This window comes from Dromiciops gliroides, chromosome 1, assembly GCF_019393635.1.
Source record: "Dromiciops gliroides isolate mDroGli1 chromosome 1, mDroGli1.pri, whole genome shotgun sequence".
Taxonomy (NCBI): Eukaryota; Metazoa; Chordata; class Mammalia; order Microbiotheria; family Microbiotheriidae; genus Dromiciops; species Dromiciops gliroides.
The window spans coordinates 618,926,302-618,940,668 of record NC_057861.1 but is presented as its reverse complement, the minus strand read 5'-3'; the positions used below and the strand labels follow the sequence as shown (position 1 = coordinate 618,940,668).

Sequence of the window (14,367 nt, the reverse complement as noted above, 5' to 3'; positions counted from 1 at the left end):
TACTTAGTTTTTTTTCTGGCTAAGTTCCTCATGCCTGTCACAAAAGCAGGAGGAAAGATGGTCAATATTGGTCAAGAAGGGTAAAGACTGAAAGACTGTAACATTTCCCAGTTATTTTATTTATTTATTTATTTTTTTTTAGTGAGGCAATTGGGCTTAAGTGACTTGCCCAGGGTCACACAGCTAGTAAGTGTTAAGTGTCTGAGGCCGGATTTGAACTCAGGTACTCCTGACTCCAGGGCCGGTGTTTTATCCACTGCGCCATCTAGCTGCCCCTCCCAGTTATTTCTAATGGAACAGTTTCAGTTGAGTGGTTAGTTCACAAACTAATGCAAGGAGTTGAGAGGAAGTGAGAAGAGAAGTGGAAGCGATTAGCAGTAGATGACTTTTCTGAGATACCAGTTATATCAAGGACCTTTCACCCTGTTCTGCCACCAAGGCTTCCCCTGTGGTATGGGAGGTGGGGAGGTCTCAGGCAGGAAAGGAAATGTGTTTGCCAGGCTCTTGTCTGTATAAACAATTTAACTTAAAAATATATTACACAATTCATGAGCCCATGTGAGGTGTACTGATTCATTGATGAAGATTTTGAATAGTTTACAACATTCACCTTTTTATTAGAAGCATTATGATTTAAAACACTGAACTACTGTTCATCTTACAACTAAAATGATTGTCTGAATCTGGAATGTTATGGTAGTTCAACCAACCATTTGCATTGTTACAGTTTCATGTAGCTTGGTCAACTATTGACTGGTTACAAAAATGAATTTCCCCTTCTCTCCACTGTTCACCAGATAGATAGTCAAGGAAAACCGTCTACAAGGTGCTGGCTCACCTCCTTCCTACTTTGCCCCATGCTGACTTGCCTCCCTCATGCTCGGCCCACAGTCCCTCAACTCATCACAAATAGCTGCAGCTTCGTTTTCAGAAAATGTTTTCAATACCATTTGAAAGCTAATATCTGGGAGTTAGAATATTTCAAACAGTCCACTGTCTTTATTATTTTTGTGTCACTTACGAGGGATAATAGCTCCTCCAAAGTTTGAGGCCCAGGGCAGGGGCCCCATTTGCCTGGATCTAAAGGCATTAATTATCACCTGTCACCTAAGAGTTACTGTCCTTAGCTTCTAATTATTCTAAATGTATCATAATCATCTTCTCTCTATGCTGTCTTCTGCTGTGATTAAGGTTCCTATTCTTGAGTGGAACTCTATCCCTCCCTTCTTTTCTTTGTCTCATCCCTTCCATTAACTTCATAGCTCTGCCCATCTACTTTAATATCACATCTCTCTGAGACACTAGCAGCTTATCCAAAATAACTCTGAGATCTGATCTGAGGGCAGAAGTTATGGCCAATAACGTATGTAGCAAATGCCACTCTGTTTCCTAGGTTATATTCCTCCAAAAGAAAAAGGGACCCTGATGACATAGCCAGTAAGTATTGCAAGTAAGATTTGAACCTGTCTTCCTAATTCTAAAGACCAGCATTCTATCCATCAGGCTATACTGTCTCCCCTGGAAAAAAATCTCTCGCCCATCTCCTTTTATTTTTCCCTTATTACCACTCACCTGGACTATTACAGCATTCTCCTGGCTTATCTTTAGCTTCTAGTCTTTTCTTTACTCCAGTCAATCCTTTACTCCTCTGCTTAATTAATCCTCTTTAAACCTTCCCTTGTTAACTGACAGCTATCAGTCAGTAAGCATTTAAGTGCTTACTAGAATTACCAGCTCGGATCCCAGGATACAAAAATTGAAGTAATCCCTGCTCTCAAGGAAGTTACGTTTTAATAACAGACACCTTAGCTTGACTCTTAACTCCCTCCACAGTCACCCCTGCAATTACAGTGTTACTTTATACTGTTCCCCACCACCTGACTGCACTCCAGCCAGACTGGATTGTTCTCAGTTCCCTTCTATACATTCTTAACTTCCCAGCTTCCTGTTTGTTCACACCCTTTTCTATACCTACTTGTGTGCGTCATAGCTCCCTTTTAGATTATAAGCTCCTTGAGGGCAAGGGTAGCCTGCCTTCCTGGCATAAAGGTCTGTACGTATAGTGGGTGCTTAAAAGTGTTTATTGAATTGGCTGTCTAAATTGAACTACAGAAGAAGCATAAATACAGCCATTACCTTACCAAATAGCCTTGGGTGGAGACTTTTCCCCACATTCAGCCACAATCTTCTTCCTCCCTGAATTTGTTGTTGAGTATACTGTGCTCCAGGCATTTTGTTGTTCAGCAGTTTAAATCCTGTCCGACTCTTCCTCACCCCATTTGGGGTTTTCTAGCAAAGATACTGGAGTGGTTTGCCATTTCCTTTTCCAGTTCATTTTACAGATGATGGTTAAGTGACTCGCCCAGGGTCACACTTAAGTATTTGAGGCCAGATTTGAACTGAGGAAGATGAGTCTTCCTGAGTCCAGAATTGATGCTCTATCCACTGTGCCACCTAGCTGCCCCTAAGCATTTACTTTAAGGTCAGCATGGTATAACAATACTTCTAAAGCTCATGACACTGAGGATGAAGTCCCCTTATGTGCTGCTGTGCCTGAGGCTGTTTTTTATCAGCTGTTAGCCTTTATATTCAGTCAGCTATGAAGTTCATCCACATATTCAAATGTCTTACTTCAGGGGTTACGATTTTTTTCTCCAACTACAGTATTCTTTATGGAGAGGAATTGTGGCATGAACATTTAAAGCTGGCAACATTGCAAAAGAGGAGACTGGGACATGCACAGTTTGCCTCCAGCAATAGCAGCCATTTTTGTTGAGTTCTTTGCAAGTTCAAGTTCTGATATGTTTTTGTAATAGATAAGTTTTACTTATTTTGCAAATGTTTTATTTTAGGTACTACAAATTCTAGATTAACAGAGTTTATGTTAAGCAAACTTATGAGTGGTATCAATAGCATAAGAAATTTTGTAGCCTACGTAGTAAAATTCATTACACCCTCTGAGAACCCCTGGCCTACTGTGCATAGAGCACTTTTCACGGAAGTATCCACATAGTTCAGTGGTAGGTGCTTAGTAATTAAGATTTGTTTCCTATTTCTAAGAATTGGATGCTTCACTTTACTATAAAGCGGCAGTCATCAAAACTATTTGGCACTGGCTAAGAAATTGAGTGGTAGATCAGTGGAGTAGGTTAGGCACAGGAGACAGAGTAGTAAATGACACTAGTAATGTAGTGTTTGATAAACCCAAAGACTCCAGCTTCTGGGATAGGAACTCAGTATTTGACAAAAACTGCTGGGAAAACTGGAAGATAGTATGGCAGAAGCTAGGCATAGATCAACATCTTACACCTTATACTAAAATAAGGTCAAAACAGGTACATGATTTAGACGTAAAAGGTGATACCATAGGTAAATTAGGAGAGGAAGGAATAGTTTACCTCTTAGATTTTTGGAAAGGAGAACAGTTTATGACCAAACAAGAGATATAGAATATTATGAAATGCAAAATGGATGATTTTGATTACATTAAATTAAAAAGGTTTTGTACAAACAGAAGCAATGCATCCAAAATTAGAAGGGAGGCAGAAAGCTGGGAAACAATTTTTATAGCCAGTATTTCTGATAAAGTCCTCATTTCTAAAATATATTGGGAACTGAATCAAATTTATAAGATCCAAGTCATTCCCCAATTGAGAAATGGTCAAAGGATATGAACAGGCAGTTTTCTGAGGAAGAAATCAAAGCTATCTATTGCCATATGAAAAAAATGTTCTAAATCTCTATTGATTAGAGAAATGCAAATTAAAGCAGCACTGAGGTACCACCTGACACCTATCAGATTGGCTAATATGACAAAAAAAAGGGAAAATAATAAATGTTGGAGAAGCTGTGGAAAAATTGGAACACTAATGCATGGTTGGTGGAGCTGTGAACTGATCCAACCATTCTGGAGAGCAATTTGGAACTATGCCCAAAGGGCTATAAAGCTGTACATACCCTTTGACCCAGCAATACCACTTTTGGGTCTCTTTCCCAAAGAGATCATAAAAAAGGGAAAAGGACCCACATGTACCAAAATATTTATAGCTGCTCTTTTTGTGATGTCAAGGAATTGGAAATTGAGGGGATGCCCATCAATTGGGGAATGGCTGAACAAGTTGTGGTATATGAATGTAATGATGAAATATTGTTGTATTATAAGAACTGATTGAGCAGGCAGATTTCAGAGAAACCTGGAAGGACTTGCATGAATAGATGATGAGTGAGATGAGCAGAACCAGGAGAACCTTGTACACAGTATCAACAATATTATGTGTTGATCAACTGTGATAGACTTGACTCTTCTCAGTAATACAATGGTCCAAGATAGTTCCAAAGGACTCATGGTGGAAAATGCTCTCCAAATCCAGAAAGAAAAAAGAACTGTGGAATCTAGATGCAGATTGAGCCATACTATTTCTTTTTCTTTTTTAGGTTTTTCCTTTTTGCTCTGATTCTTCTTTCACAGCATGACTAATGAAGAAATATGTTTAATGTGATTGTACATATATAACCTATATCAGATTGCTTGGTATCTTGGGTAGGGGGGAGGGAGGGAGAAAAAATTGAAACTAGAAATCTTATAAAAACAAATGTTGAAAACTATCTCTAAATGTAACTGGAAAATAATAAAATACTTTTATGGAAAAAAAGAATTGGATGCTTCAAAAATATTCCTGTGTAATTTGGGGGAGTTTTATTTGTATTTCTAGACTCACTATGCCATAGAGGCATTTCCTTACGCTCTTCATCACATCACACATTAATGATTAGGTGGAATTCCCCATCCTCTGCCCACAAGAACTAAATTAATAGGCATTTTAATAGAATTTGAAGAGAGTTCTACCCTAACTCAGTGGATTATCCAAAAATGAACTACTATTAGGTTTGATGCATTGTTGTGTGACATATGTGAAGACTGTCGCATCCACCTCATGATGCTTAATAAAAAAGTTATTTTAGGGTTGTTGTTTTTTTAAAGGAATGATTGGTCAAGAGAAATATAAACCAAATCATTAGCAAATAAATTCACCTTCTCTATATGTAGTTTTTCTTTAGAGTCAGAAATGATCTTAGAGATAACCAAGTTGAACCTACTCATTTTACAATTTTACAAATGAAATCCAGAGAAGGAAATCGACTTGCTCATGGCTCACAAAGTTATTTAGGGTTTGCCATACAATATAGTGGAAGAATCCTGGACTTGGAGTCTGAGCAAGGTGTGAGTGCTGTCCTGTCCACATTTAGCCATTGGTCTTACATTTAATCTGAGTTTTACTAAGGCCCTTGCTTAAAAAAATTGTTGTGGTTATTTTTTGTTCTATCATTTCCATTTCCAAGGCCTTTCTTCTTTCTTTCCCAGAAAGTCATCCTTTGTAATCAAAAATTTAAAAATTGGTCAACAAGCATTTAACACACTATGCTAAGTGCTAGGGATACAAAGGAAGGAGGGAAAACCAGTCCTTGTCCTCAAGGAGCATACGTTTTAATGGTTCGGCAACATGTAAATACTTAGATACATACAAGATGTATACAGCATAAAGGGAGGTGGAGGGAAAATCGGGAAAGGCTTCCTCTAGAAGGTGGGATTGGGGCTAATAAATACACGTTTAAAGAAGCTACTAGTGGAATGAAGAAGTGAGCATGCAGAACTTTACAGGCATGGGGGACAGACAGCCTGTGCAAAGCCAAAGACTTGGGACCCGGAGTGTTGTGCTCATGGAAATACAAATAGGCCAATATTGCTGGCTGGTGGAGTTTGTGGGACTAAGGGGAAAGGTAGGAGTGGGCTATCTTAGGAACAATTCTAAATGAGCCATGGAGAGCATTTTCTGTTTGGGCCTCTGTTCTCTCTTCTCCACTGTCACATTTAGCAGTTTCATTTTTTTGTAATGCCTCTTGCTGTAGGGAAGTTCTCCAGAACCATGGAGTACAAATAAATGGTTAATAACAAAGACATGGTTTATACATACTTTTGTGGGAATCACTCTAATCTTTTACCACTGTCTGTTATATTAGCTTATGCTATCAAATGGATACCTTTAGTCACTGCTCTGTGTGTGTGTCCATGAGTATACCAGAGTTTCATCATCTCTAAAATGAGTGCTTGGACTTGATTATCTCTGAGATCTCTTCCTCCTTTAATATTTCAGAAGAAGAAGAACAAGCATTTATTAAGCACCTATTATGTTCTACAAAAGTTCTCATTCTAAGACTGAGTTCTGACATTCAGTATCATAACAACCCCAGCCCCCCCAATCCCCTGCCAGTATCTTTACCTTCTGTGATACATGCACTACGCACTAATATTCTCTGACCTGTGAGACCTTGAAGACAGCCTCATTTTCCATATGCTGTGATGAGGAAACCCAAAGACAAGGCAGCTCTTGTAGGAAATACTGTAAGGTCTTCAAGTGTAAAATGCACTTTTTTTGTGTTTGACAAAGTAAACAATTTTTTAAAAATGTCTGGAAACCAGTCATTTTATGCCCCATGAAAATTCTCCTTTTTTTTTTTTTTGCAGGGCAATGAGGGTTAAGTGACTTGCCCAGGGTCACACAGCTAGTAAGTTTCAAGTGTCTGAGGCTGGCTTTGAACTCAGGTCCTTCTAAAATCTAGGGCCAGTGCTTTATCCATTGCGCCACCTAGCTGCCCCCTGAAAATTCTCAAAGATGGAAAATTAAATGACATAAAACTTGCCTTTGGAGAGCTGGGAAGCTAAATTGTTTTGATTTGGAAAAGTCGATTCTTTTGTAACAGAGCCAATCATTTGTGTTGGTTCTCTTTGTGTAAAAAGCTGATTGCTGTGGGTTTGAGGAGAACTGGCAATGCTAATCTTACCAACTGGTATTCAAAAAATGAACATAAACTTGCTTGCTTGGTAGGAATTCTAATAAATGGGCAGGGGCTGCAAAGATAAAATTCTGGTATATTAGGGATCTATTGACAAAGAAGCACAAAATCATCTCCTTAGTTCAAATGTTTATAGAGTTGAAATTTATTCTGTTTTATATTTTGGGATCTTTCTTCAAAATAGAAAATCATTCCCTAGGGCTTCCTCTTGGTTTTAATGAGTCATCAAAATGTAGATTCACTGCATTCTTTCTCCCAGTAGAGGCTCTCTTCAACATAAACAGTTTTCTCCCAACACCAGTGTTTAGAGCATGGGATCTTCATACATAGCTCTTCCAACTCAGAGACCTCATGCATTCCACAAATATTTGCAAGGCCCATCATGTCCAAGGACCTCCACTAGAATCTAGTAAATGAAATAATCTATATACATATACATACATATATATATATACACATATATACACATATACATACATACATACATATATATATATAACTTGGCAAACCTTAAAACACTTCATAAATTCAGCTCTTATTATTCTATGTGAGATTTTTTGTTAAAACTGTTTGCTTCCTTATATGTGCTGACTGGCTTTACACAAATACAAGAACAAAACAAAACCACAAAAAGGAATATGCTTATAATTTCTAGAATACATTCTAGTCCTTAGAGAATTTTTTTTTTACTTACCCCATTTCCATTTTTCTTAAGATGTGTAATTCCATCAAGAGGTGACAAGGAGAAACCATCTAATGATGACCCTAGTATTTTAACCCTCCGTGACTCATATTTTCCTCACCTGTAAAATGCCACTTGCATTATAGTTGGTTTGTCCACTTCCCAAAGCTGTTATGTTTGATATGAAATATAAAGTGCTGTGCAAGTGACAGTTGTTGCTCTTGTCCCAGAACACTTGACTCTTTGTACATAACAGGTTCTTAATAATGTTTGGACTGAACTGATCATAAGTGGCACATTTACTCAGGACTGAGTTTGGGGCAGTACTTTGGTTCAATAACCAACTGGAGGTGTCTTCATATTCTGTGGTAGATGAGATCTTTCCCTAATGTTATGGATAGGAGAGAGTCTACAAACAGAGGGGATTGAGAGCCAGCCTTCAAGCCAGAAAGGCCTGTATACAAGTTCTGCCCTTTACAGTTAGTGTACTGTGGGAAAGTCACTTACTCTCTCAGTTCTCTTAGCAACTCTCTGAGATTGTATGGAACTTTGAACGAGGGATTTTCCTCATCTGTGAGTGTTCCATATCAATGAAATTACATGTCTAGTCCCTATCCCTTTTTGTTGGGATTAGTAGGAATATAAATAAAAATTTTAAGTGGAAATACCTGGTCAAGTTGAAGATAAAGCAGACTAGAATAGCAATAATTTACAAGTATTTATCCAAATTAATCTTGTTTACTTAGCTACCTACATGTTTTATTTTCCTTTAGACTGTAAACTCCTTAAGATTGAGACTGGGTTTGGGGTTTTTTGTTTGTTTTGTCTTGTGAATACCCCAGCCTAACATAATGCTCTGTCCATACTGGCCTTAATAAATGTTTGGATTGAATGGAATTCAGTTTCTGCCTATTCAGTTTAACTGTGTCAAGGGATTACTTAACCAGAGAGAAGATGCTCACCCCACAAAATTTTGATAGCATTAGTTTTTACTGAGCTCACACAGACTTAAATGTATCAAAGGAAAAAAGGGACTCATCGAGACTGGGAAAATAACTTCTTTTTTTTCCCTCCCTTGTTAGATTGAGAGACGGCTCGACACAGTGCGGTCAGTGTGCCATCATTCCCACAAGCGCCTCTTAGCATGTTTCCAAGGCCAGTTTGGCACAGATGTGGACAAGCGACATGTAAGTATTTGACCTTTTGGAGATGTGTGTTTGCTTTCATCTCTGGCTTTCTCTTTCCTCTTGATCAGGTGCCTTGCCCCCAAGTCAGTAGAGCTCTAGAATAGAAGGGGTGGAGCCACCCCACATGTCGCTGTTTCTAGCCAGTAGGAAACTTGGGACATGAGCCCTTCCAGCAGCAACAACATTCCTTTGCTGACAGTGCTGTTGTGTCCTGAGCCCCACTCACTTGCATTGTTTCCTTCCTTGTCAGTGATAGGTGTTTGGAAAGACTGGGTTAGCATTTGTCACGGACAGAAAAGAATGGACTTATTCAGTTCAGAGCACCCTGGAGTTCCCACACGACACCAGCCGAGCACAGAGGTTGCTTTCATTCTCTTGCATTGTAATCCATCTGGCAGTTCTATCCCTTCCTTTATAAGTTCTTAGATTATACATGAACATTGGATCTTCTGAGCCTAATTAGCCTTCCAATAATAGTCATTTGTACATGGGAAAGTTAATGGTTGGATCATAGAACATGAGAGCTAGAGGGCACCCAAGATAATCCAGTCGGGGGGGGGGGGGGTCACCAACCTGTACAGAGTGATCCCTGCAGATGCAGATTGACTTAGAAAGCCACAGAGTGACATTGTCTTTGTCCTGTTCTGTTTTTACTTATTTTGTGAAATATTCCCCAATTCTATTTTAACCTGGTTGGGAGAGCAGGGGTTTGGGAGCATGTATTTGACACCTCTGACCTAGTGCAGCTTCACTTTCAGAAACTCAGAGAATGTCAGATCCTGAAGGGAACCATAGAACATGGAACGTCTAAACCAGAAAGGAGCCGAGATCTAGAATGCTAATGCTAGAAATGGCTTTGGAACATAGCAGTCCAACGTTAGAGCTGGAGGGGACCCTAAACTTGAGGATACATCAGGAAATGTAGGGCACAAGGGATCAAAGAGATGGAATAGTCCAATGCACTCGTTTTCAAGAATTCTCTGACTCTGTTAGAGCTGGAAGGGGACCATCATACACAGAATGTCACAACTGCTAAAGACTTGAGGCAGAAGATGTTCATGGAGAAGTGGCCTTGGAATAGAGAACGTAGAATATTAGAGCTAGAGAAGGAACTTTCTGGAAAAGGGCCTCAGTAATTGTGTTGTCTGCCCTGCTTGTTTTACAGATCAGGAAACTGAGATTCAGAGGTAAAGTGGCTTGTTTTCAAGGTCACACAGCTAAGTGGCACAAATGGTCCCCCCCCCCCCAGGGCAGTGAGGGTTAAGTGACTTGCCCAGGGTCACACAGCTAAGTGTCAAGTGTCTGAGGCTGCATTTGAACTCAGGTCCTCCTGAATCCAGGGCCAGTGCTTTATCCACTGTGCCACCTAGCTGCTCCACAGATGATTTTTCAAACCCCTGTTTTCTAAGTCCAGCATTTTACCCACTACATCTTCTTCTGAATATACCAAGAAACATGGAGTCTTCATCATCACAATCACTCACATCTGGAGTCTCTTATCTGTAAAATGGGAACACTAATATGTGCTTTGCCTCCCTCACAGGGGTATTGAGTATCATAGAAAACAAGGAATATGAAGGTGGTACCAGAGTCGTATAAACCCAGGATCTGCATTGTCATTTGCGCAAACCTTCTAGTATAGTGCTTATAGTAAAACTGCTCTGCCTTCATTAGCAATTTATTGAGTTGCTCTGGCCAAAGGTAGCCCACTGGAGTGATGAACCTCTTTGAAAATAGAGAACCACAGGACTGGTCAGAGTTTGTTCTCAGCTGACACAGGCCATCCAAGGTTGCCCCCACTCTGGGATGAACTTTCAGAGCAGGGCTTTAGGAGATCTTTACATGTCAGAAGAGCTACAATGTATTACAATGATTTTAATAGGTAAGAACATCTGTCTTCGCACTCTTTTCTTTAGTCTTGCAGATTAACTCAGTTCAACAAATGCTTGCATATCGTTAGGCACTGAGGATAGAAAAATGACAAGGCTACAATAGAAAAATGACAAGGCTATACTGTTGAGGAAGAAAAAGGGACCATACTTATATACTAATAATTCTATGAGGTAGAATGTATTACAATCATAGAAGGGACCCAGACAAAGTCCCATAAGAAAATTTGGAGAGAGAAAAAACGACTTTCAGTTGCAGGGCAGAGTTGTAGATCCAGGGAAGGATACATGGAGATGGTGGATTCTGATCCAGGCCCCTAAGGAAAGGAATAATTTCAACACATAGAAATAAAGAGAAAATACATCCTGAGTCTGGGGTTAGGGATTTGGGGAGAGAGATGAGGAAGGTACGGAGTTGGGAGAGGTAAAGTTCACCAAGAGAATAATACCTGGTAGGTTAATTTGGCTATTTTATGAAGGACTTGAAATACCAGGGAAAGGAATTGACATTTTATCCTCTGAGTAGTGGGGAGCCACTGAGAGATTCTGAGCTGAGAAGCAGCGTGGTCCCATTTGTGCAGTAAGGAGCTTGTTTTGGCTGCTCTTGAAAGAGGTGGATTAAAGATAAAACCTGGAGGCAGAGATTAGTGAGGAGTTGGTTACAGTAGTACAGATGGTGGAAAACCAGGCTACTCTCAGTGGGAATGGAAAAAAGATTGTGAATTCAAGAAAGGGATATTGGAGGTAGATAGGACCATTTGAAAGAGGAAGGCTGGACAGAGAGAAGAGTCAGTGGATTAAGGCTTCAAGCCCGGGTGCCTGGACCCTAAGATCTTCTTTCTGATAGTACAGACAGTGGGAGCCTGGAGTAGTCAGAGATGACTTCCTGGAGGAGGTTGGATTTGAGGAATGGCTTTGAAGAAGGGCCAGGCTTTTTAGGTGGGTGGGGAATGTAAACTATTTTTCTTACTAATAAAGTAATATGTGATTGGGGGGGAGGACGGGGCAATGAGGTTTAAGTGACTTGCCCAGGGTTACACAGCTAGTAAATGTCAAGTGTCTGAGGTCCTTCTGAATTCAGGGCCAGTGCTTTTATCCACTGTACCACCTAGCTGCCCGTGATTTTTTTTTTTTAATTTTTAAATTCTTCCTTTAGGCAGGGGTTCTTAAGTTGAGGTCTGTGTACTTGTTTAATATTTTAATAAATGGATTTCAATATAATTGATTTTCTTTGTAATCCTATATATTTTATGCACTTGAAGACATTATTCCTAGAAGGGATTTGGAGGCTTCATTATATTCCCAAATGGGTCCATGACACAAAAAAAGGTCAAGAGCTTCTGCTCTCAACTTATTTCTATTTATTTGGCAAACTTTTTACTTTATGCCGTGTATTGGGCTAAAAGATAGAAAGATAAGTTTTCATCCCTGTGATGTATTAGAACTCGTACTAGATAGAGTACAAATTAGAATATGATGGCTGAATAAGAGAAATCCAGAGTACTGTGAAGTCAAGTGAGAGCAAGCTCACTCTCACTTCTAGTAGTTAGTGCAGAGTTTATGAAGACAGTGGCACATGAACTATAGCTTGAAAGGTGTCAACACTATTTTCCAGGGCCAAGTCACTTTAACCACTCTGAGTCTCATACCTTTTGGGATTTAATAATATTTTTACTGCATACCTATTGTTGTTTTTGAAAGTGTTTGTTTTGAGAAAGTGCTTTCTAAACTGTAAAGACTAGAAATAGAATTTATTAATACTGATCATGTTAATACTCTTATTGCTACTAAATAATGGTAATAGGCAGAGATGGATAAGATGTTTGAGACTTTTTTTTTTGTGAGGCAATTGGGGTTAAGTAACTTGCCCAGGGTCACACAGCTAGTAAGTGTCAAGTGTCTGAGGCTGGATTTGAACTCAGGTCCTCCTGAATCCAGGGCCAGTGCTCTATCCACTGCACCACCTAGCTGCCCCTGTTTGAGACTTCTTATCAAAAGGCTGTCTTTGCATTGATCAGCTGCCAAATAGAGACTCTTAGAAATTCATCTGAAAACCAAATATTCTTACTCAAAAGCATTGGCTTCACTTGTGTACATATAGTGAAGGGTAGTGTGTGGTTGAAGAAACCCTGAACTTGGGTTCCAGCCCCATCTCCATCACTTATTACCCCTTAGACCTTGTACAGTGCCCTTCTTCTCTCTGAGCCTCAGTTTCTTTCTCTGTAACATGTGTGAGGGTTGGACTCTGTGTTCTCTAGAATCTTAAACCTAGAGTTCCTAAAGCTCTAGTGGCTTTTCTCAGCTCCAGTATTCTAAGTACTGAGGTTTCATTTAGCCCTAAAATTCGGTGTTGCGGAACCTCTAAGTATGAGAGTAGAGACGAGGTGAGACACAGCTTAGCGAAAGTGCTTTCTGAACCTCTCTTTTCAGGGTTGGAAGACAATGGATGTGGGACACTGCATATACTATTGGCTTGATGTATTGATTAATTTTACTGAAATGATTCTTTTTTTAATTCTATGTCTCTAGGTGTGGGGAAGGGAGGGAATATAATATTTGGAAGTGAAAGTGATATAAAGACAAACAATCAGTTAGTTATTTTAAAAAACCAAAGTGGTGCCAAATAATAATGAAGCAAAAATGTGTCTTCTTTACAGAAAAAGCTCCCTTTGACTGCCCTTGCTCAAAATATGCAGGAAGCATCTACCCAGCTTGAAGAGTCTCTTTTGGGGTAAGCATTCACATTCTAGAAAATGTGGTTCCATGAAGGAAATAGAACTGTAAGTGAATTGCAGGTGTCTATGCAAATAGGAGAGAGTGTTGGCATGCTTATGTGGTTCTTGTAAGACAAGATGTGTAATTCTCTAGGGGAATGAGCTGAGCAGCAGGGACAAGCAGAGGTGTCTTCTTGTTGCATGAGGTGTGGCAGAGAGTCCTACTAGAGAAAGCTGGCAGATAGGGCAACTGGCCTAGGGTGGTGTTTCATCTGGGAGCACTCTTGGAAAGTTCACTAGAATCAGAGTGCTATGTGCAAGTCACTTAACCTTTCTGAGCTTCACTTTATCTGTAAAATGAGAATTATGATCACGAGGGCTATTGTTGTAAGGAAGACTCATAAATGTGAGAGGCAATTCCTGCTAAACTATGAGGGAAAGCACCTGAGGGGTTCTTTTCCTTCCTCTGGGGTATTTTGGAGGGGGAACAATTTTAACAAATATAAGTGATCTCATGTCCACAGCTGGCAAAACATTAAAGCTATCATTTGTAACAGTGTGTATTGTCCACTGAGTCCACCTCTTCAAAGGAGACCTCCTGCCAAACCCTTCCCTCCTCTGCCTTTTGACTGCTGTAATTGCCCTGCTCTTTGGATCCCTTTTGATTGGGGTTATGCTCAGCTGGTGGTTTGATACATGCTCGAGATTTGTTACCTTGAAAATAAATTTTGCTTGCCGTGGTTTCATAACACCATTGTAGTGGCCTCTAGTTAGCTAGATCAAAGAATATTGCAGCAATTGCAAAACAAAATGACTTTTAATCTGCTGTAACTGAAAAACAGCAATCTGCTGCTTGTTCTTTTTCCTGTAGGAGAGAGGTAGAAGTTGGGAGGGGTCAAAGAAAGACTCAGCGATAGGTTCTTGCCATCCTGACAGGTTAGGACTCATAGAGCAGCCTAACGAGCTTATTTTCCTCCAGTCTGAATGTTTTCATCCCTTTGTCTGCTGCATACAATTGAGGAATATCATCAGCAGTTTTGGGG

At 39.8% G+C, this 14,367-nt stretch overlaps 1 protein-coding gene across 1 annotated transcript in view; it reads left to right on the top strand.

The window, feature by feature from the left end:
• The window catches only part of ARHGAP17 (Rho GTPase activating protein 17), a 133,019-nt gene that overhangs the window by 71,932 nt on the left and 46,720 nt on the right, over positions 1–14,367 (top strand). Inside the window, 2 exon segments of the mRNA XM_043999715.1 lie at positions 8,617–8,721; positions 13,268–13,341. Of these exon segments, the coding sequence (XP_043855650.1) occupies positions 8,617–8,721; positions 13,268–13,341 (179 nt within the window).